Raw genomic sequence first — 23868 nt, forward strand, 5'->3', positions numbered from 1 at the left:
TCTCATCTCTACCCAATGTGTCTTCCAAATGCCCATCAAATCTCCTCTTATAATCCTTCTGTTGAGAACCAATGGCCCAGATTAGATCCTAATCAATGGCTTAGATCATTTTGGCTTGATCCTCGTCTTCTTCTAGAAGTTTCACCCACAGTTTGATTAATACCCTTTAATTATTTTAATTTCCTAAGTTTCAACTTGGGCCTCCATTAAAAATAATTTGTTATTTCAATAAAACTAATATGTGGAATACATGTGTCCAAGCCTCCCTGCAAATTTTGAGGCTTAGAGCACATCTGATGCTACCAGAAATCAACACTCCGTCTTAGCGAGGAATGTGCTCTAGTAATGCAACCTCTTGAAGCATCACCCTTCTTTGTAACATCTCCCTCTGCGCTAATTATGTCTGACATTGCTGCCCACCAACTACTGTGCAAATGTTGCATCTGTACTACTGTTGACGCTGACACTACTACTACCAACTCTGCATCTATACTACAACCCTCATAATTTCTACATTTGTGTTGCTACTGGTACTGCCACCGCCAACACTGCAATCTTCTCCAACTGCTGCACATGAGCAAGAATAAGCAATCTATTAATATTATGAATAACCAATGTATTTATTACAATGAGATTCACCTCTCTTATAAACCAGTTCAAGATGTCTAATTTGCCCAAAATCCTAAAAGCTAATAATAATTGAAACCCTAACAATTATAGCCGAAGTCACCAAGGTTTTGGAGAACCAAAAGATTGCACTAGCCTTGGGATGAGGCATGGTATGTTATTAAAATTGGCAACTAGGGCCAAACTCCATGTGGGTCAGCTTATTTATGGCAGCTAATATTTTTATTGGATCCCTCTTGTCGAGAGGTGTAAGATCAATCCAAAGATCATCCGATTCTGATAAGTATTTATGGAGATATGAATTTATTTCGATTATGTAATTATTATCAAGCCGACCAGTTCTTACATAGGCTCAAGAAGCCCAAACGTCATGTCTATTCAACCTGTACGTTTTAGTATAAATATAAGAGGATTTAATGTCATTTAGAAACACTCTCAAGGTGATCTCCTCTCCACATCTTGGGATTTTGGAGAAGGAGAATCACTGAGAAGCAGCCCTAGCAGCAAATGATGCCCTAATTCTACACAGGAAGATGATTCGTTGTTCATCTCCATACGCTGTTCAGGAAATGATACATGGTGAAACCCTAGCACAGCTAGGAAATAACGCAGTCATGGAAATACATATATATACTGTTAATAATAACGCAACTATGGCAATGGAGATATGCTATATGGATCGCAGTCATATAGAACAGTCATATATATTATGGGACGCAATGATGTATGGAACGCTCATGGTATATACGTTGGGCAGTCATACGCTGACTATGTATACGCAGGACATGAAGGCCGCAGTCAAATGGTGAAGGCAGCATTCAAGGTGAAAGCGTAGTTTAAGAGATAGCGTGGGCATCAACGCAGTCAGAGATACGCAGAACGCACCAACAAATAGCGTGGTTTAAAAGATACGTGGAACGCATCAACAGATAGTGTGGTTGAAAGAAATACGTGGAACGCATCAACGCTGGCCATACGCATAGCTGTACGCAGGCTATGATACAACGCTGCAATATATTTATATATGCAGGCAAACAACGTAGAGATATATATATATATATATATATATATATACGATGGCATCATATATATATACACAGCAATAGAGAAGATATTTACACACTCAGGCAACATATATACATACACGCAGTCAATATATATACACGTAGTCAATTTATATACACGCACAATATGCAGATATTCGTGGGCAATAGGAAATCAGAACCACAGGCATGTTACTTTGATACTCTGTCTACATAACTACAGTCAAGATCTGGTGAGAACAAATCCCGATGGATCTATAGATATCACTAAGTCACGATCTCTTATAAAGAGGTCTGAAATGAAAATGGATTACTGTAGATGACAGCATGATTGTGTAGTTGGAGACTGTATGGAGGATTTCGGAACTATAGCCTAGCTGCTTTGCTAGGCTGCAAGCCATAGCAAGTAGCTAAGGCTGATATCAACAAAAGCAAATTGTTGCAGCATGATGAAGCAATGAGGAGGCAAAGGCAGCAGCATGATGGGCAGCACTATGAGATCATGTGCATGGGCAGTACAATGATACATGGAGCAGAGGCAGCAGCATGATGATGATGCACATTAGTTTGAGCAGCATGATGATGGATAAGGTCATGGACATGGGCAGCATGATGATGGATAAGGTCATGGACATGGGCAGCATGATGATAATCATGATTAGTACAGCATGGTGTAGTATGCAGTGGTGCAACTAGAAGACCAGATGCAGCATGATGATAGGTGAAGGAGTCACCTTGGAGAATCAGTTGAAGCAGAATGTCTTCAACTGATCTCATTGTTATAGGAGATGATCTATACTCAAATCTAGATAAGTCAAAGTGTTGACTTCTGTTGTAAATCATAGAACATACCCAAATTAACATATGTACATGAACTTCATCTTTATACATACATATGAAGTTTTCATCTGTCCAAAATTCTCTATTGCAGATTTCATTTTCAGTCATCTATTATTTCTTCATGATTTTGCAATTTCCAGCACCTGTATGTCTTGCTTGTTAAGAATTAACATGAGTCAGACAAAACAAGTGAACTGGTGGAAAAGGCCTTAAGCCATTCTGTCTTCTGCGATGTACTCAAAGTTCTCGAACACCGGTAAGCTCTCAAACACTGGCAGCAAAAGTGGCAAGACAAAGACCGAGGCAAAGACTGGATCAGTCTGGCGTTGCTTGTTTTGGCTTTGTAGATATGGCTGCCAAATGAAATTCTGAACCTTCAATCCCTGAAATTGTTCAGTGGTTTAAAATTAATATTGAAGAGGGTCGAGTAGATTTGCTGCTGTATTCTCAGCTTTCATAAAGTGAATATCAGATCTAGTTTATGCATGATAAGATCGCCCTAGAGGAAGAAACTTGTTGGCAACTTGGCACGCATTGGTATCTCCTCTTTTATTTCTTAGTGGACTGGAGTTGTTAAGAGGTGAACTGATATTCAATGTTGTCGATGTTTTATGTAGATTTCATAACAGCCCTACGACTGAAAATTCACAGGATTAAGATGCAGGAAACCTCTAGTAAAGAGATGGTTGTATTGATTTCCCTAGTGTGGAATATTTCTACCCAGTTCACCCACCGATTCAAGATTTGTTTGTGTGTGAATCAGTCCAATCAACCGTTCTAATAAGACTGATTTTGAACAATGCAATTTATTCGTCTATTGTATCTCTTGTGGAAAATCGAATTAAAGATGAGGAGAATCTATATCAGTGCCTTCTCATTGTTAGATAGGGCAGATGATGCTTCCTTCTCCTCACTCTCTACTTCTTCATCTTGATCAAGTGGAGCTTTATCTCTCCTTTTATTTTTCCACTTCAATCTGTGATCTATTTCACATGCCTTCAGCTTTTATCTATTTCATTTATTTCACTTTCAGAGTGGTACACCATTGAATTCTTGAATATTTTTATTAATGTTCTGCCACTTAGTCACATTGAGCTACTTTTTTTTATCATTTGTTGAATATTAATAAAAATATTTTTCTTATGATGTATCATGTAGGGCACTAACATGCAGACTCATTACATCTATTATTCTTCTACATGTTGACAGATTTATAACAAATTGTGATCAAGAAAACTTACACATCCATGATAGTTATGGGCACAAGAAACCACTTATCGGCTTCAAGCACAGAGGCATTTTCAAATTCAGCCATCTCAACAGAACTTTCAACCACCTTATCTGCCCATATGGTGATTAACTCAAATCCTGCATCAACGGAAAGTCAAAAAGATTACAAAATGAACCAGTAATTTACATGGAATAAAAATTCCCTCACCACATTTATTTTGTAGGTAGGACCCACAGGGGATTTGAACCGGTGACCTATTGCAAGGAGTGCCTTAATAGTGCAACCATTCACCGTCAATCCAAAGCCCCATGGGCTATACCCCACCACATTATTATCATATTTAACCACATGACAGGTAATTAGAAACCTGAAATCCGTAAATGTTCTTTAGGCATAGCATCTAACAATTTTTCATCTGTATACCTAACAACATAGAATCTTAGATGTCTAAATAGCAGAAGGTATATCAAATGAATGAAACATAAATAATTCACCACCTTTAATACCATTGTCAAAGAATGTTCCAAAAAGCATGGAACAAAAAGCAAACCCAATAATGAAGAAATACAGATCAATTAAAAAACGTATATCATTTTCAAAGCTAAGAAGCGAGAATGAATCATGAGCATTACTAGCCAAAGCAAACCATGTTATGGCTAAAACCAGCAAATATTGTTCGTAAGGAAAAAATTAGTTGTATAACAAAAAGACTAAACTAAGCCACTAAAACACTAGACCTAAAGCCAAACCACTGACTTAACCCATGACTAACTTTGAACTTAGTATGACTAAAATATATTCCATAATGTGCATTATGCAGTGTCCAGAAAGGGTGCCCGCTCCTCCTCTTGCTCTCGTGAACATTTGATAGCATCCACATAGTGATTTTTTGGTGGCATTAGCCTAGGAAATGACATTAACCCCTCATTTAAATAATTGAGCATAAAGAACCTTGAAGAAAACTTGGGGATTTAGTCAATTGGTGATAATATACTCAAATCAGGTCCCTGTTTTGCAATGGAGTATACATTTACATGTGATATGGGCCAAATGTGAATGCCATGCATGATGCAATTGTCAGGGATCAAAAACTCTGCAAGAAGTTAAAAAGGGGGCATTGGCAGCCCCTTCCTAACCGTGCATATCACTAAGCAGTGTGCGGGCAAGGACTGGTGCCAGATCACTGAAGATGATGTTGATGCAGTAGATGACGAATATGATATCTCATGTAACCTCCTCTATAGCTGCTACAAGACTAATATGATGTCAAATAAGCCTCCCAACCCCAGCGGAGCAGACAAGATCTATTTAGAGTTTCTTCCCTTCAACCTCAGATGGTAGGAGAACTTAGCTTCCTCACTCTTACAGCCCCCACAGAGTCATACAATCCAATCCCCCCATTGTACTGGAGGACTCCAACAACAATCTTGTGCAACATCAGTCACCCCCTTTGCCATCAGATATTTCTCTCTACTTCTTGACTAGGATCGAGTTGTCCAACTCCTACCTTGGACATTTTCACTTTATATCACCCCATATATGCTACTATTGTGTACACTTCATTTTCAGTCTTAGATAAACTTAGTGCTTAACCTAGGCTATACTTTCAGTTTCTTGTATTTTTCTCTCTCATTATATAGGAGCTATTTTTGCACTCCCACATTATATTAACACTAGATGTATCCTTTAGTCCCACTGACCTACTTTTGTGGTCATTTGTTGGACATTAAAAAAATATCTTATCTTATCTTATCGATGTGGTAACAAGCTTCAGCCCTCGATCCTTTTGGATCACATGTGCATGGTTTGTTGTGATGCAAAACAGAAAATGCCATTATCTATGTTCTCATGAATATTTTTCTTGTTTTTTCCCTTCTTCTTGCACACATTTGTTTTTGTTTACTTTGTTTTCTCGTCGTTGAACCCATAACTTTAGACGAATCTATGTTAAATATTTTCGCATCGCTGTTGGGCCAGTCAAAACTTTAGCCTTGTTCCCAGATCAATCAACACCTTGGCATTGTTGTTGTGCCATATTCAATAGAGTCCAACTCAGATCTTTCCTCAACAACTTCCCATAGTGTTGGAGAATCAAGTTGGACAATTATTAAAACAATTCTCCTATCCTTAATAATTGCTTGTGAACTTTGTTAGCTTCTTATTATTCTTTATTAGATTATTTTCATCAAACAATTATCAAGACCATAAACCATGAAGATCATAAAAGAAAATGGACACAAGAAGTAGGCTCCAAGCCAGGGCAAAAACCCTCGAAAGAGAAACCCAAAAAGAATCTCTTCTCTTCTTATAGAATCAAATCAAATGAGAAATCCAAGACCCAAATGCCAAGACCAAGTCCACTCACAAGCCCCAAGTCAACCCTCCTTCCAAGCTTTTCCAACAAGTCAAAGTCTCCACAAGTCAACAATGGTCAAACCCTTCCAAAATTGGTCAAACTTCATATTTCGGCCCCTACAACAGAATTTTGGCCTCCTACAACAGACCTGCAATTTTCGGCCTTCTTGCAACTCTGAAATTTCGCACGTGAGAGGTTTTCTAGGGTAGTTTCTCTCTCTTTTGACTTTGATTTTCTTCTTCTTTTGCTTTGACTTCTTCTCTTGACCTTTTCATTGATTCTAGCTCCTTGTTGCACAAGAGATCGAATTTTCTTGGATGACTCCCAAATGAGGTCAAATTGTTCTTATATATACACATAAGAGGAGGTCGAATAACCCCAAATAGGGCTGCCACTTTCTTATCAATGTCCAAACGGGACTTGACTCCAAGACTTATCACTAACATATTTTTGACTTGACAAACCCTAGAAGCATGAAGAACATGCTTGACCTAGAAGACAAATCAACTTGATCATGAAACTCATGCTTAAAATAATAATTTATTTTCTTCTTTTTACAAAAATATACAATGTCATAAGTACAAAAGTAATAATGAAGACAGAAACTAGTTACATTCTCCAACACTCCCTCATAACAAGGGAGGTATTCATAATTACATAACCGGTACAAGGATTCTCTCAAACTGAAATATTCTCATAAGAAGAGTCGGATTGATAAGCCATTCTCAAGCATGTACTTCATAACTAGCGTTGTCAACATAGCAAGGCCTTGACTAACAAACTCTATCTCTCCACTAGATTAGAGTAAAATGCTAGGTGGATTTATGTGAGACACCACACTACCTCTTAAGGCACATACCCCCTCTGAATGTTCAGTAGGTATGTCTTTTTAGGACTATTCTATTCTTGGATTCCTAATCCTCACAAAATATCGGTCCTCTTGGACCACTCTTATCTTGGATACCCTACCCATCTTCAAAGAGTGTTGGTCCACAGGACTACTTCCTATCTTGGATTCTTCATTCTCAAGGAATATAATTCCCATATGCCTTTCCAATCCTCCATTATCCTTCCTAGTGCCTTCACTAGACTTAGAGTTGTTAGTCTTGGTCTAGTGCATGACACATGGAAAATATGATGTCCATCATCACTCCCTCTCAACCAAAGAGGAGATCCCCATTCCCTCTTGATCAGGGAATAGATCCTTGCTCCTTGTCAAACATTTAAGGATTCTTACTCCCTCTCAAGCATAGAGGAGATTCCCTACATCCCTTCAACTAGGAAGATATAGCCACAAGCTTTTTAGCTTGTCTTAAACTTCATAGTATTGAAAATTGGCAGCTCAGGGATGAATTTCCTTATCTAAAATTTCATTTCTAACAGTTCTGGAGTGACTTTCTGAAATTAGAAAGTCGTGTCTACCATCTCAAGTACGAATTTCCAAAAATAGTAAATCACCTTGCATCAATTGGTAATCTCAACTTAATCATCAATATTATTATTATTACTATTATCCTCTTTATGATAATATTATATTATTATTAAAAAGAAATTCAAGCCGCTCGATCATGGGACTCAATCATGTCATGTGTAACTCCACTCAATTAATGCATTTGTTACTCTCTCTCTCCCTTAATGGATTCATTGCACTCCTCTTACACTCTCTTACACTCATTAAAGAGACATCATAAAAGATTCCTCTTATGCACTCTTTAATGCATATGTTACACTCTCCCCTTTATGGCATAAGTTACTAAGGCATGCGTACCTCTCTCCTTTATGGCATAAGTTACTAAGGCATGTGAGATTCCTCCATCTAGGCATGTGTTGTCTTCCTCTTAATGACATAAGTTACAAGGCATGTGTTACATCTTCATAATGGCATGAGTTACATTCCCTAAATGGCATATGTTACTCTTCCTCAAGGCATGTGTATTATTTTTCCTTTATGACCAGAGTTTGTTGCTCCTCGTATATATGTATCTCATATCATCTCAACTCCTCACTACTTGTGCATTGTGAATGAAAGATTCGAACTTGAGATAGAGAGTTGGAGAGATTTGAAGAAGATTGTGTGTGTGAGAGAGAGAGAGAGACTTGGAGAGTAAGAGCAAAACTTGAAGGTTGATTCAGTGTTTGCATCAACTGCTACTACCATTGATCTTCATGCTACAACTTTTTCATATTTGAGCGAACTTACTCATTTTCTTGATCTCTTATTATACCTTGTATCTCTACTGAACAATTGATATCTAACCAAAGAAGAATGTGATTGAGTTTTCCCCTTGTGGGTTTTTCCTTGGTCATTTGGACTAAATTCTCTATGTCTCATTCTGTTCTTCATTGTCTTCTATTGTGCATTTGATTTATGTTATATCTACAATTGCTTGACTAATATTGCAACATAAATAAGTCTTGTAATAAGTGATTGTTACAGCATAGAACATCTGATTTTCAACATATTCTTCATATTCTTCAGCCATGTGAGCTCCACTCCTTTCCTTTATTTTGTAGTTTTTCTTGTTTGGACAATCCCCCTTAAAATGTCCAGATTCATTGCACCCAAAGCATTGTATCTTGGACATATCTTGTTTTCCTTTGGACTTTCCAAACTTTCTTTTCTTCTTCTTGGATTTTACAGCGAAAGCTTTAGACCTTTCATTCGGCTTGGTGTCATCTTTTGCCTTCAATCTTGTTTCTTCCAAGACAAATTGGCCCATAGTTCATCAAAGCGGTAGTATCTTTTCTTGAGTAGACACTAGTCACAAAACTGCTCCATTCAGATGGCAAAGCATTTAGTACACAAGTAGACATCTTTGAATAAGAGATGACTTCCCCAAGCCCTTGCAACTAGTCCCTCAATTATGAGATCTTCATAAGATATGTGGCCATATCTTCATTTTTTGACATCCTTGATTTATATAGTTGATTCCTTAAGGATATTTTTTGACTTGAGGTACTTATAGAGTACAATTTTACCAACTTATCATAGATAGTTTTAGATGTACTCAAATCAGCAACAAAGGGAATGACATGATCATTTATAGATTCAATAAGAATCCTTTGTGCCCTCACTTCTCCCTTCTTGTATCTTGCTAATTCTTGAGTCTTCTCTTTTTCTAGTTCAATAACTTCGCCAAGAACATTGTCCATGACTTCATTTTCTATGAGCATTGTTGACCATGTACATGTCAACAGTTCCAAGAAGTAGAGTATAAAGCAATGGATCAAAAATTTTAAGTCATTATCATCATTGTAATTCCAAATTCTATTATTTTTATTGTAAAATGATTCTAGTATGATTATTAATCCATGTAACAACACCTAGGTAAGCATGTGATTCTTGTCAAAGGGTTTCACTCTAGGCAGTTTTTTAACCTCCCTAATTATTTGTGTTTTTAGACACGAATAATTAGCAAAGTTTTTCTCCCATATATACCCCAAAGCTAGGGTGGAACTCATTGATGAGGCAAGGTAAGTCCTAGTGATATCGAGTCTATGTATTTTATCATACTATATCATGTGTCTCGTGTCGCAGAATTTCGTTGTGTCTAAAGAGGTTGTGTCTATGTGTAAAATTCCCCTTCTAAGGGTTGATTATTGTAATATCTTGATGTAAAAGTGTGTCTAGAAATATTTTTGGTGAATGGTTCCTCATAATTAGAACACCATTACCAAAATATTTTTTAGACCCACTTAGAGGGTGGAAAAATATTTGTAATCCCCACTTGAGTCTATTATTAATTTTCTAGCAAAATAAAAATAAAATTAGCCAAAAATTGTCAAAAAATAAAATGAGAGGAAAAATTAATTACTCTCCAAGTGGAAAAATTATCAAAAAATTATTGAGGCTATTTTTCAAAAGGGAAAAATTCAAGTCAAAAATAAAAAGCCTCATTTCCAAGGCAGGATGGCCCAGTCAAAAAATTTGTTGGACCGAGGAAGACTATTTTCCCAACAATTCAAATTTTTTGCACCAAGCAGTTACCTATTTTGCACAGGTAACGACAATTTTGTTTTTTGAAGATCCTCCAGTGGTCCACAGGTCAAAGTTTGATCCTTCCAACCCAGTAAACAAGGAAAATCGAACTCTTTTGGAGATTCGAGCCAACTAATCAAGGATTCAAAAAAAAATTATGAGGATTCAAGCCATGGATTGAGCTACTAGCAGTTATTTTCCACTTGGAGGGGTTTATCCCTCTCATTTTCTATATAAGGAAGCTTTCTAGCTCCTAACTTCAACTTCAACTGATGATGTATTGAGCTAAGCTCTGTTGGATTTCTTTTGATAATAAAGCATAAGTCTTTGGGGTTTCAATTCAAGGTGTCTCTCTCTCAATGATTTATGGTATGTGTTGGATACTCTTAATGCTCTAATTGTGTAATATTGAATATTGTTGTTTCAATAGCCAATAGTTGGATCATCTATTAGCACAGGTATCTTGCTTTAGGTGTTGGGTTCTAGAGAAACATTTTATGCTCACTCGATCTAGCAAGTATCTCTAGATCTTGAGGGTTTTAAATGTGTATCTAAACCCCTTTTGAAACTAACAATTTATCTTTCAAAGTGTGTAGAGATATTCAAGTGATTCAACCCTTGGGAAACCCCCAAATACATACACTTTGAGGAGACCTTAAACTTGTGTGGCTTCTCAGATTGATCTAACAATTTATGGTGCAGGGTTTTGGTCAATATATTAATTAAAAAAATATTTATCTATCTCATTCTCAAAAATCTACTTGGGCTATACAAGATTTATTTGCTAATTAGAGCTTAAATTTTATTGTATAGTGTAAAAAATTTGTGAATATAACCCTACTAACCCTTGTATTTTATTTTTCATTTTGTAAATAAATTTTTGGGGTTTTATTTTCAAATTTCTTCTAGATCTTGTAGATGGTTCTATTTATCTAACTTGCAGGTGCCAAAGATCAAAATTTTCAAAGACAAATTAGAAGTTAGAGGGTTTAAGCCCTCAACTAGCTTAGACAGCTAGGGTATGGGCACCTTGTTTCTTTTGGAGGAGTCGTCCAGCCTAAGGAGGGAGAGTGTTCTCCTTTTGAGGGTGGATCTAGGGTCTTGAAGCCCTAATCTATAAGACCCGTATCCTAAAATCTCAACGCCTAGTCTCCTTGTGGGAGCCACTAGCGCCAAAGGGCCTAATTCACTACATAGACCGAGTTTCTCATAAGATTTGACATCTAAAGTGTTTTTTGCAGGTGGATTCCTTGTGATTATAATCATTTTTGGGCTTGAATCTAACATTTTTTGCTCGTATAGGAAAACTGCAAGAAGATTGGAGGCTAAGAGCAAAGGTCGCAGGCCTAAGAACCCTAAAAGATCTAGTTGCATCCCTCTTTGGGCTCTTGGAACCTTGACGTAGACCTTGGAGAAGGCCTTAAGCCCTAATGCAAGGGTTTGGGAAATTTTTTCTTGATCATATTTGCTTGACCTCTGATCTAACTAATGTTTGCAGGCCTAATCACAATTTTGGGAAGTGTTTGAATCAGTTTCTCAATGACTATTTGTCATTGTAAATCTCTGATCTCTAAAGGCTTAGTATTTGGTTTTATTTTTTGGCTAACCTTTGGTTTTGTAGGCTTCTATTCATTTGGAAAAGGTATTATAAGGGTTATTTATCTTACTGCTATATCATCCAAGATCTTCTAGCCCTAGTAGCAAGGCCCATGGTCATTATCTCACTAGGCCGCAAGCTTCTAGAGGCCTTCTAGGCCTAGCCACATACGCTTGAAGGTCTAATATATCATTATATTTGGGTTTGAAGGCTAATCATTTGCATTTGTAGGTGTTTGGAAGGGTGACAAGCCCCTTTGGTGTCTCAACTTGGCATACTCATTCCTGGAAGAAGGCTTCAAGGCCTCAAGGGTTCTATCTCTTCTTGCACTCACTCTCTTCTTAACTGTCATAAGCATTTCCATATCTGAAGTAACATAACAGTGGCATAAAGATCACTAAGATCTAAGCCTAAATCAAGTCCTAAATCAACCTAATAAACTTAAAAAGTCATCATACATTAACTAAGGGCTTAATCATTATTGTTTTGACCATATCACAAGTGACTTTTGGGACTGTTTTCATAGTGACAGTGGACTAATCTGATTGGCATACGTGTTCATTAAAATCTAGTACATCTCCTTAATGGTCATTGAAAGATATAATCATTAGTTAAATGATTGCATTAGTCTCTCTTTGGCTGTGAGGATAAGCATACTAGCTTTTGCTTCCTTGCACCCTTGCATCATTATATGAATGCCATTTTAGCACTACATCATTAGTTAATTGTTTGCTAGTCCCATTATCGACATTGTATACCATTGTCAGCAATCTCATTACTCTATTGGTGCTTGTTGCTATTGTGCTTAAAGAAACATTGCAAGTCTCTATTGCTTCTAATTGTCTCATAAAATAAGCATAAGAGAACTATAACAAGAACTATAATTAACACATTGATGAGCTCTAATAAGCACCTTGGATCATCGAGTAATTAATATTGCTAATCTTGTTTCATTGGGATAATCTCTAAGCGTTCTCTAAAGTGATTCATTTATTGCTATTATCATATTGTGATTTCAAATTGATAAGTAATTTTGAAATATCTTAGTTGCAAGTGGTCTAATATTGTCGTATTGGAGTATATTATATACTTGTAATCTCATTGAAGCATTCTAACATCATTTGCATTTTCATTCGAGGTTGGAAGTGCATATTTAAAATTTACCTCCAAGCATAAGCTTGGTTGTAAGACAATTAAGACCACCTTCTTCACCCAATTTGAGAAGTCTAGACCCTCATTCGTACTTAACATAGGTGATCTTACAGTTCTCTTGTGGGCAATCCCTTGTGGGAACAGAGGCATCTAGGTCATTAGAACTCCAAGAGAGGTATCATTAATGAGGCCTTAGCCTCCTTCCCTGGACTTCTCTCCACAACTTGCGTTTGTGACTAGCTTCAAAATAACTGAGAGGAAGGATTCACCTAGACTAGGCATTTAATTAGAAATAACCAAGGTTTTGCATCTCACATTAGATTAGATCCTGCACTTCATCTAGGATAGATTTTACATCTTGTGGCAACTGTCCATTCAGTAACTTGATACATTAATCTCTATCGTGAAAGTACTTTCTAATTTCAAGGCACTGGTCTATCATTTGTTCGTTAAGAATCTAATTTGATTGTGCTTATTAATCTTACTCGTCACATAATTTTAAGTCAAGTTGCTAGGACATTCAATTGTATCCCCTAAGCTTGTTGGCTTCAAACGGGTTTCTCATCATTCCATCTGTAGGGACTACCCCCCTTAGCCTGCATCTAAGAGATAGCTTAAATGGAGAGCGCAAGGATCATAGTGACAACCCCTGCCCTGAGTGTTGTTGCATAAGTTGTACAATCCAGGCGACCAAATCAATCCTCTTTTTCCATGCAAGGAATTTTTTTGATCCAACAAGCTTGTTGCTTTCCTTGCAAAATGAATCCATTTGATTTGGTAGATTGAGACATGGAAGACAATATGGTACTTACTTGTCAAACAAGTGTCCTTGATGATGCCTTAACAATCTTGATGCTTTCAAGAACCTTCAAGAGACTTAAAATATGTCCTTCAATAGCAAAGAATCTTCAAGAGAGAAAGATAGATGTTCTGCTTCAAGATGATAGAGTGCACCGGAGAGCCTTCAATGAGAGCTTATAGTATTCTTCCTTCTAAGTCAATAGATCCTCTTCCTTGTGTCCTTAGCAAATGATTCCCTTTGACAAACAACCTTCTTGTATCCCAACAAGAATGATCTTCAAGCTGCCTTCCCTTCACCTTAGCTCTGAAACCATGTTGGAGAATCAAGTAGGGAAGCTATTAAAACAATTCGCCTATCCTTAATAATTGCCTGTGAACATTTGTTAGCTTCTTATCATTCTTAATAAGATTCTTTTCATCAAGCGATTACGAAGACCATAAACCATGAAGATCATAAAAGACAATGGACACAAGAAGTTGTTAATTTTTCTTAGGGTTATATTGTTCTTTGTTGTTGATAATTGCAATTTTATACTTCTATGCATTCACCCCATAACGTCATCACATCATTAGCAATTATGTAGAAATAACAATATCATCTACAATGTAGTGGAACAATAAAAGGAACATTAGAATAAGAGCATGCAGAACTAGAGACACCAGGATTTGGTCGGAGACCAGGGCAAAACCCCACAAGGGGGAAAACCTAGAATTCAATTATTCTTCTTTTATTAGATATTCATCAATTTTTCAGCTGAGATACAAAGTACATCCATAGTAAGATACATCATCACATCATCGGCCACATTGTATCATACGAACCATTGTCACTGGGCCATGCCAACCATTGTCATTGGGCCTAGCTAACCATCGGGCACTGCTAACTATTGGGCACTACTAACTGTTGGGCACTGCTAACTATTGGGCACTACTAACTGTTGGGCACTGCTAACCATCGGGCAATGTTGACCACTAGGCACTGCTAACCATCGGGCAATGTTAACCATTGGGCAATGTTAACCATCGGGCAATGTTGACCATTGGGCATTGTTGACCACTGGGCCCTGCTAACCATCAGACGTTGTTGACCACTGGGCACTGCTTACCATCAGGCCTTGCTGACCATCGAGCACTACTAACCATCGGGCCTTGCTGACCATCGGGCACTGCTGACCACTAAGCACTGCTGACCATTAGGCACTGCTAAGCACTAACCACTGCTGACCACTAGGCACTACTGACCATCAGGCACTGTTGACCACTAGGCACTGCTGACCACTAGGCACTGCTGACTACCAAGCACTGCTAACCACTGGGCACTGCTAACCACCGGGCACTGCTAACCATCGGGCACTGCTGACCACCACGCACCACTGACCATCGGGCATTGCTGAACACTAAGCACTACTAATCACTAGGCACTACTAAACACTAGGCACTGTTTCTCGTGCCACTAGGCCATGCGGGCCATACCACCACCATGGGCTCTCGTGCCATACCAACCGTGGGCGAACTATGCCATACTAACCGAGGGCGAACTGGGCCATACCAACAATGGGCAATCTGGGCCATACCAACTGTGGGTGAGATCATACTTATTTGGAGTGAGATCATGGCCATACATATGATACATAACATACATATATTGTTGTGTAAGATCATTCATATACAACTGTGAGCCGAGACATACATCGCAGAGCCTTCATATTGCCATATATCACAAAGTTTATATCGCAGAGAGAACACACATGCTTTGTATCAATGCCAATTATATCGAAACCATACATACTTGTATTATAGAGATGTCGAGACCAATATAACACTATGAAACAAGATCGCAGAGAATGCCAATATGCAAAGACGCCAAGATGCAAAGAGTCTTGTGGTAATGCGAGAGACTGTATGCGAGAATCCTTAGATGTGCGAGATTGCATCCCTGTAGCAACAAGATAGACCACCACTAAAATGCCTTAACAAAGCTCCTTATCCACCACAAAATCTCAGATCAAAAGTGCAGGAGTGTATGTCCCCAGTGAAACATAAGGAGGTTTATTTTATAGGCAATCGGATGGGTGCAAGGGAACCTATATTGGAGGAGTCACCCTGATCTTAGAAAGACCGACTTGAATCTAGGATAGAAATTTTCAAATTCAAAAATATATTTTCACATAATTTTGATCACTTGCCCAAACAAAATAATAATTTCTTTTAACCAATTGAATTAGGGCTTCTTCTAGGAATTTCTCTCTGGCTGCCAATTTCAACACTCCACCTCACCTAGGGAGGAATTTCCATCTGTATCATAAGCCCCATATATCATAGTTACATCATGATGTATTTCGAGAGAACATATCTCACTCATAAGAAAGACGAATGGTTGTATCATTGATAAGACCCATATCATATTGTCACATTAAAGAAGAGGAATCCATAACCAATGGTAAGGGAGATCATCCCTTCAAACCCTAATTATGCATAATCAAAGCTAGAGGAGATCAATCCTCAAATCCTCCTAGTCTCGATGACATATCCCACAGCTATCTCAATAAGATATCCATCTCATCACATGTCGTCCTTTGATCATCAGTTGAACAATCTCGATCTAAAGAAGAAGAAGAAGAATCATCATAGGGGGGAGCTCCAACTACCAACCTATTAACCCAATCATCATCATAGGGGGGAGCTCCAACTACCAACCTATTAACCCAATCATTATCATAGGGGAGCATCCTGCTTCCACCCTATATCCAATAATCAATTCGGTCATCTGAAAAAGAATCATCATAGTCATCAAGTCATATCTCGTCTTGGCTCATTTTTTCCCATCTTTAGTTGTTGAACAATCTTAAATCTAAAGAGGAAGAATCTGACATCATAGGGGAGCTAAAGCTACCATCCTCTATCCAATGACAACAAATGAGATCCATATACCAGGCCAGGATCACATCCATCCTATTGTTAGATCAATAGGCGAGATCAAACTTGCCATAGAAGGTAATGATAACATCCATCCTATCGTCCAGTGACAATGAACGAGATCCATCTACCAGCAAGGATCAAATCCACCTTGTTGTCTAGTCAACAAGTGAGACCAAAATTGACATATAGGGTAGAGACCACAACCATCCCAATGTCTACTAATCTTCCCACGTTGACCTCAAGAGTCAGGTGGTAGAACACCTACCTGCATCCTCAATACTTGAGCAAGATACCACTTGACATGCAAGGATCACACCATCTCAAGTCATCTCAGCCCATTGGCCAAATGGAGAGGTAATCCCAACAAGCCCCGCTTATGGGTAGGATGCATACTAGGGTATATTTTGTCTAATCATGAAAGGGGGAGATACCTAACTTGTCATAAATAACAAGGATCATGCACACCCTAAGGTGACAATAGGTGAGATACTATTTACCACAAAGGGTTAAGATCACAACCATCCTATTGTTCAGAGATACCTCAACCCTAAAAGCTCCCAGGCTCAATCCCTGTCCCTGTGAGCTCAAACATGGGGGAGGAGCATAGCTCAGTGTTCTCGATCAGCCTGGACCCTTACCTAGGAGGGTCACATCCATCAATCCACGTTGCTTTATGAAGATCAAAGTGCTCATATCTGGTACCAGTTTAAATAGCTCACTGAAGAGTTCTGCCATACTGCCTCATATAGTACTTTCGAGTAGCAGTCTTTTGTTTTTCCTGTTCATATAGAACATTAAATCAAATATTATGTTAGAGCAAATACATATCATAAAGAAAAGAATACCATATTCATCCTTTCTCCCTCTCACGCAAGGAGGCAGAAACCACAATCCTAAGCTAGCAACATTCTCTTAATCCATGAAGATATCTCTGTCACAGCTATATATGTTCAAACTCTATTTGGCTTGGGGTGCATCAATGCAAGGATCAATTAGATCTAGCAACAATAATCCATCAATGCAATCTAGTATGCCATGTTTCTGACAAAACACTTCTACATGAGAAGAGGTTCATGAAACTGCTTGGGGTAAACCAGTCCTGTTAGCAATGAACTGTTAGTGTTAGCTCTGCTACATAATCCAACATTTGAGGATCAAAGGTAGTCCTGATTGGGTTGTTTGCGCACAGAAGGATGCCCAAAAATGGATACAAAGTGCCCCAAAAGCCTTCAAAATCCTCTTAAGGCCTCCACCGATCGAAATGGTTGCAAAGGAAAGCCCTTGGGATCCGCTTTAATCTCAGCCGTTGGATCTGGCCAATCAACGATCCAGATCGCTTCGGCATATTGCAAGTCAGGGGGAGGCAGTGGCAGCGACAATGGAGACCTTGTCGATGAGCGATCGTCGATATCGCATCAGCGTATCGTATCGGCACTTTTAAAAAGAGGCAATGGAGATGGTGATCGGCGATTTTGTGAGGACCTTCGATCGCGTATCCGGGTCAACGGCCAAGATCACATCGGCATTTTGCTATCGGGGTTGCCAAAGGGACAGAGCCTTCACATATGATATGCTTCCGACCCGATAAGCCGGACCCAACAGCGGTGTTAATTCCTTCTGATAGATTATCGGGTCCGCGGCAATATCGCTATCGCCGCTTTCAAAGGGGCGGGCTTTAACATGAGTTATGTTGCGATGCGATGGGCCGGACCCGACAGACATACAATACTCCATTTCATATTATTTCGGGTCCGCACCCTTCGCATTTTTAATGTTTTTTTATGTATTTTCCTTGTATAAAGAAATTACAAAGGAGGCCTTGGGCAGGTGCCAATTGTGCTGGAGTTTGGACCCGATGGGTCGAACCCGATATTTTATGAATCATTTCTTATAAAATTTCAAATCCGTGCTTAAGCCATTTTCAATGGTTTTGGGCACATTTTATGTGTATAAGGAAATATAAAGAAACAGAGGATTGGCTGGTTAAGATATGCATTGTGACCCGAAAGGCGGACCCGATAGATGATTGAACCATGCCCGAACCTTTTAAAGTCAAGGTTGAAACAGTGATGGGTGGGAATGAATAGTGAAGCCAAAGTCATGATTGAGCCGTTTTAATGATTCAGCAGTTGTCATTAATCAAAAGTATTGCCGAGGAGGAAGCAGGACACCGTTTATCAGATCAGTGCATTCAATGGTTATGGCTCCTTTGGTATTTCATGCCACCTGCTCAAAGGAGGACTGCAGAGCAACAGAGGGCTCAAATCCATTTACAGCACAGCCAGATTTGTATCAGAGGCCCACTCCTGAATGTAAATGTGGTTGGTGACCATTTATTGGCTCCTCCACGCATAGCTAACAGAGAGATTGTGTAATGAGACACCATATATACTGAAAAAACAAATGTAATGGGGGATGAGTGTTAGATGAAGGTGACTCTGTTGTAAGGTTCAACTTCTGGAGACTGTAACTACTTTGTAACCTGCAGCGTCTGGTCTTCATTTGCAGCTAATACAAGCTTCTTTTGTTGTTAATTGCTCACTTTCCACTTCTCTTTCTTGTTTCAGGCTGTGCCTGTTTGCATTGATTCATGTTCTATTAATGTTTAGCATTAGAGGGGCTGTCATCCCACCTCTGTGTTAGGATTTAACATGTATCATCGAACGTGTATGCAGGTTTTTGTTGTTTAATGCATAGAGAGTTGTCATCCTGTCTGTGTATTAGAAACTAGATTTACAGACCTTTTAACTGGTTGCAGCCGGCCATCACAGGGTCCTGTGCATCTGCTGGTGTGGTCAGTCTTCCCCATTATCACCTTATCCTCAAACTGTGAGTAATTGGTGGTTAAAATCCTTGTAGTCTGGGGGTCTTCACCCATGTCTGGGGTCAATCATAGTAGAAGTGGTTATCTGGCTTGAATATGCAGCATTTGTTTCATTCATCCACCATTTATCCAACTATTTTGTTGAATTTGTAATGTTCCCGAGCATCACCGATATGAAACCTAGGTGAGTTTCTTGGGGTGATAACATTAATTGGCGTCGTTGCCGGGGAGAAGAGAATCGAAGCTTAGCTTCCCTGGGAGACGACACAGCTTCAAGCTTTGATGACAGACAAGGTTTGAACACAGATTTTGGTTGTAATCATCTGTCTGGCGACTCCACTGGAGGAAGGCCATCCTTTGGCGACTCCACATTGAAGTTTTGGCGCAGTTCATGAAGCATGCTCGGAGAAATCTTCAGAAATCACTAGCTGGCCAGTGCCTGATCCTGAGAAGATTGTTAATCGAAGAAAACTTTGCAGACGGGAGCATCAGGATCAGGTAAGCCTTAAAGAATTTTATGTGTCTCTGTTAGTGAAGTTCACCTTCGGAGATTCATACAGCTCCCGTTTATTCATTTCCTTTCGGATCTCTATCCATAAAAGCATTCTATGTTGTCCATCATTCTCCTCGGTCTCTGCTATCCTTTTCATTGATTCATATCACTTAGTTTACCAGTATCCCGTTACAATACCTCAGTCATGGCAGGCCAGCAAGCCCTTTCAAAGATAGAACGAATAATTGTTGCTAGTTATGGACCCTTAGTCTTGCCTACACCTTTAAATGCCATGCCTGTAGGAGATTATCAAGAATTTATGCCAAAGTTTACTGGTGCAGAAGGAGTATCAGCTGAAGAGCACCTTGAGTCATTTTATTTTTATGCTGATAACTTGGATATCAATGAAGAGGATGTTTGGATGAGGGTTTTTGTTCAAAGCATAGATGGGGAGGCTAGAAAATGGTTTAGAGATTTACCCCCTAGGTCCATTGCAGACCTTGATGCTTTAGATGATGTATTTTTAAAGCACTGGGGAAATAATAAAGATCTGCTCTTCTATCATGATGAATTTGGGAACTTGCAGAGAGAAGATGGTGAGCTGCTGTCTGATTTCAATATCAGATTCAATCATTTGTACAACAGAATGCCAGCAAAAATAAAACCCACCCCTACTACTGCCATGATTACTTATTCTAATGCCTTCGATTCTAGGTTCTGCCTACTATTAAGAGAACGAAGATGTACTTCTTTGGCTGATATGCAAGCTGCAGCCTTTGAAGTAGAAGCAAATATTATGGCTGCAGAAAAACTTGAAGGTGATGATGAATGCAGAAGTCAGGGAGGTGGATCCTCATCATCCTCAGAACCTGAGATTGATAAATTAGCTAGGATGATCGAGCTTTTGACCTCTGAAGTTTCCAAATTAAAGGCTGAGCAGTATTCTAAGGAAGCAGGAGCTCCTTGTTCCATTTCTCTTCCAGCTCCAAATCTATATAAAGGAGCACAGGAGCAATTGCAGATTTTGCAGAGAAACAGAGATGCAAACGAGGATCAAAGGGTGAAGACCCTTTGTCAGAATATAGTCAGGAAAGAAGATCTGTTTGAAGAAAAGGAGGAGGTCCATGGTTTGAGAGGTGCTCCTTTCCTAACCAGAGCTGCATATGAAGAAGCAATAGCTAAAGGAACTGCTCGTGAGCTTGTTGTAGCTGCAGAACAACAAGCCGATCAGCAGCAGCAGATGGCAGCAGATCCCTTCATCCTCAAAGAATCTGAGCCCGAAGCCAACTTAACTTCCCATGACTATGCAGATCTGCCAATTTTACAACCTGCTGTGGTCCCCAGCCCAGTAATCAAGAAGGGAGAAGAATTTCCCCCATCATCTTTTGTTTCCTTGTCTGCTCAAAAGGAAAGCCCTCATTGCTGCCCCTTGAACACTGAGGCAGAACATAATTCAGTGCTCAAGGCTGAGACTGATCACCTCAGTTTTGATGTTTTAATACCTGCTCAGTGGGTCCCCACACAAATTGAAAGGGCAGCTTGCCAGATGACAAAGGAGGAGGATGCACACTTTTGGGATTCCTCCTTGGATGAGGATTGTTCTATGAAAGATGTTGGAGAAAATGATGTTTTTGTGTCCCCTGCACAAGAACATTGTGGTTCACCATTCATATTAGTTGTGCAGACCAAAGATAACACAGACAAGTATACACCAGAAACGAGTATTCAGCTGGTATACAGAGGCTCCCATGAAGAACATCCAAGGAGGAAAATACACAGAAAGGGAGTGAAATTTGATCCCTACCTACCTGTCAAGCTCAAATGTCCTAAACTCTTTGAGGTAGAGGATCAAATCAATCCAATCCTGCTGATCTATGATGAACCGGGCTGAAAGCAGGAGAAACAATTTGGTTGCCCTGCAAATGGGCAAATTTTGAAGTTTAAGTTTTCAGGTTTTTATGTTTGTAATTAAGTTCTTTTTCAGTTTTATGTTGTATGCTTAGTTGACTCCATGCCCAATGGACACTAGGCAAGTGTTTTTTTTTTAGCTGTTTTTGTATGAAGGCATTGGTCTGCAGGTTCTTGAGACCTCACAGGGAAGATCTCATCCTCAGAAGGAGCCCGTGTTAGCTCTGCTACATAATCCAACATTTGAGGATCAAAGGTAGTCCTGATTGGGTTGTTTGCGCACAGAAGGATGCCCAAAAATGGATACAAAGTGCCCCAAAAGCCTTCAAAATCCTCTTAAGGCCTCCACCAATCGAAATGGTTGCAAAGGAAAGCCCTTGGGAGGGCAGAAATACACTATCGGGAGGCGAAAATACCCCAAAAAACCATGTAAAAATCAAAGTTACAGGCTTAAGGATCCGCTTTAATCTCAGCTGTTGGATCTGGCAAATCAACGATCCAGATCGCGTCGGCATATTGCAAGTCGGGGGGAGGCAGTGGCAGCGACAATGGAGACCTTGCCGATGAGCGATCGCAGATATCGCATCAACGTATCGTATCGGCACTTTTAAAAAGAGGCAATGGAGATGGTGATCGGCGATTTTGTGAGGACCGTTGATCGCATATCCGGGTCAATGGCCGAGATCACGTCGGCATTTCGTTATCGGGGTTGCCAAAGGGACAGAGCCTTCACATATGATATGCTTCCGACCCGATAAGCCGGACCCGACGGCGGTGTTAATTCCTTCTGATAGATTATCGGGTCCGCGGCAATATCGCTATCGACGCTTTCAAAGGGGCGGGCTTTAACATGAGTTATGTTGCGATGCGATGGGCCGGACCCGACGGCCATACAATACTCCATTTCATATTATTTCGGGTCCGCACCCTTCGCATTTTTAATGTTTTTTATGTATTTTCTTTGTATAAAGAAATTACAAAGGAGGCCTTGGGCAGGTGCCGATTGTGCTGGAGTTCGGACCCGATGGGTCGGACCCGATATTTTATGAATCATTTCTTATAAAATTTCAAATCCGTGCTTAAGCCATTTTCAATGGTTTTGGGTGCATTTTCTATGTATAAGGAAATATAAAGAAACAGAGGATTGGCCGGTTAAGATATGCATTGCGACCCGAAAGGCGGACCCAATAGATGATTGAACCATGCCCGAACCTTTTAAAGTCAAGGTTGAAACAGTGATGGGCGGGAATGAATAGTGTAGCAGCGTTTCACTGTTTTAAAGCCAAAAAGTCATGATTGAGTCGTTTTAATGATTCAGCAGTTGTCATTGATCAAAAGTATCGCTGAGGAGGAAGCAGGACACCTTATCAGATCAGTGCATTCAATGGTTATGGCTCCTTTGGTATTTCACGCCACCTGCTCAAAGGAGGACTGCAGAGCAACAGAGGGGTCAAATCCATTTACAGCACAGCCAAATTTGTATCAGAGGCCCACTCCTGAATGTAAATGTGGTTGGTGACCATTTATGGGCTCCTCCACGCATAGCTAACAGAGAGATTGTGTAATGAGACACCATATATACTGAAAAAACAGATGCAATGGGGGATGAGTGTTAGATGAAGGTGACTCTGTTGTAAGGCTCAACTTCTGGAGACTGTAACTACTTTGTAACCTGCAGCGTCTGGTCTTCATTTCCAGCTAATACAAGCTTCTTTTGCTGTTAATTGCTCACTTTCCACTTCTCTTTCACTGTTTTAAAGCCAAAAAGTCATGATTGAGTCGTCTTAATGATTCAGCAGTTGTCATTAATCAAAAGTATGGCTGAGGAAGCAGGACACCGTTTATCAGATCAGTGCATTCAATGGTTATGGCTCCGTTGGTATTTCACGCCACCTGCTCAAAGGAGGACTGCAGAGCAACAGAGGGCTCAAATCCATTTACAGCACAGCCAGATTTGTATCAGAGGCCCACTCCTGAATGTAAATGTGGTTGGTGACCATTTATGGGCTCCTCCACGCATAGCTAACAGAGAGATTGTGTAATGAGACACCATATATACTGAAAAAACAGATGTAATGGGGGATGAGTGTTAGATGAA

At 39.5% G+C, this 23868-nt stretch overlaps 1 protein-coding gene across 7 annotated transcripts in view; it reads right to left on the reverse strand.

Moving 5' to 3' along the window:
- The window catches only part of LOC149162279 (uncharacterized), a 342764-nt gene that overhangs the window by 272324 nt on the left and 46572 nt on the right, over window positions 1-23868 (reverse strand). For all 7 annotated transcript variants that reach the window (XM_089437188.1, XM_089437190.1, XM_089437185.1 and 4 more), the window contains exon 9: window positions 3752-3878. In XM_089437188.1, the coding sequence (XP_089293314.1) occupies window positions 3752-3878 (127 nt within the window). The remainder of the gene's footprint in view (window positions 1-3751; window positions 3879-23868) is intronic.

The sequence above is a fragment of the Pinus tabuliformis genome, chromosome 5_2 (assembly GCF_031772625.1).
Source record: "Pinus tabuliformis cultivar Carrire ecotype Pingquan chromosome 5_2, CPIR1, whole genome shotgun sequence".
NCBI classification, from domain to species: domain Eukaryota; kingdom Viridiplantae; phylum Streptophyta; class Pinopsida; order Pinales; family Pinaceae; genus Pinus; species Pinus tabuliformis.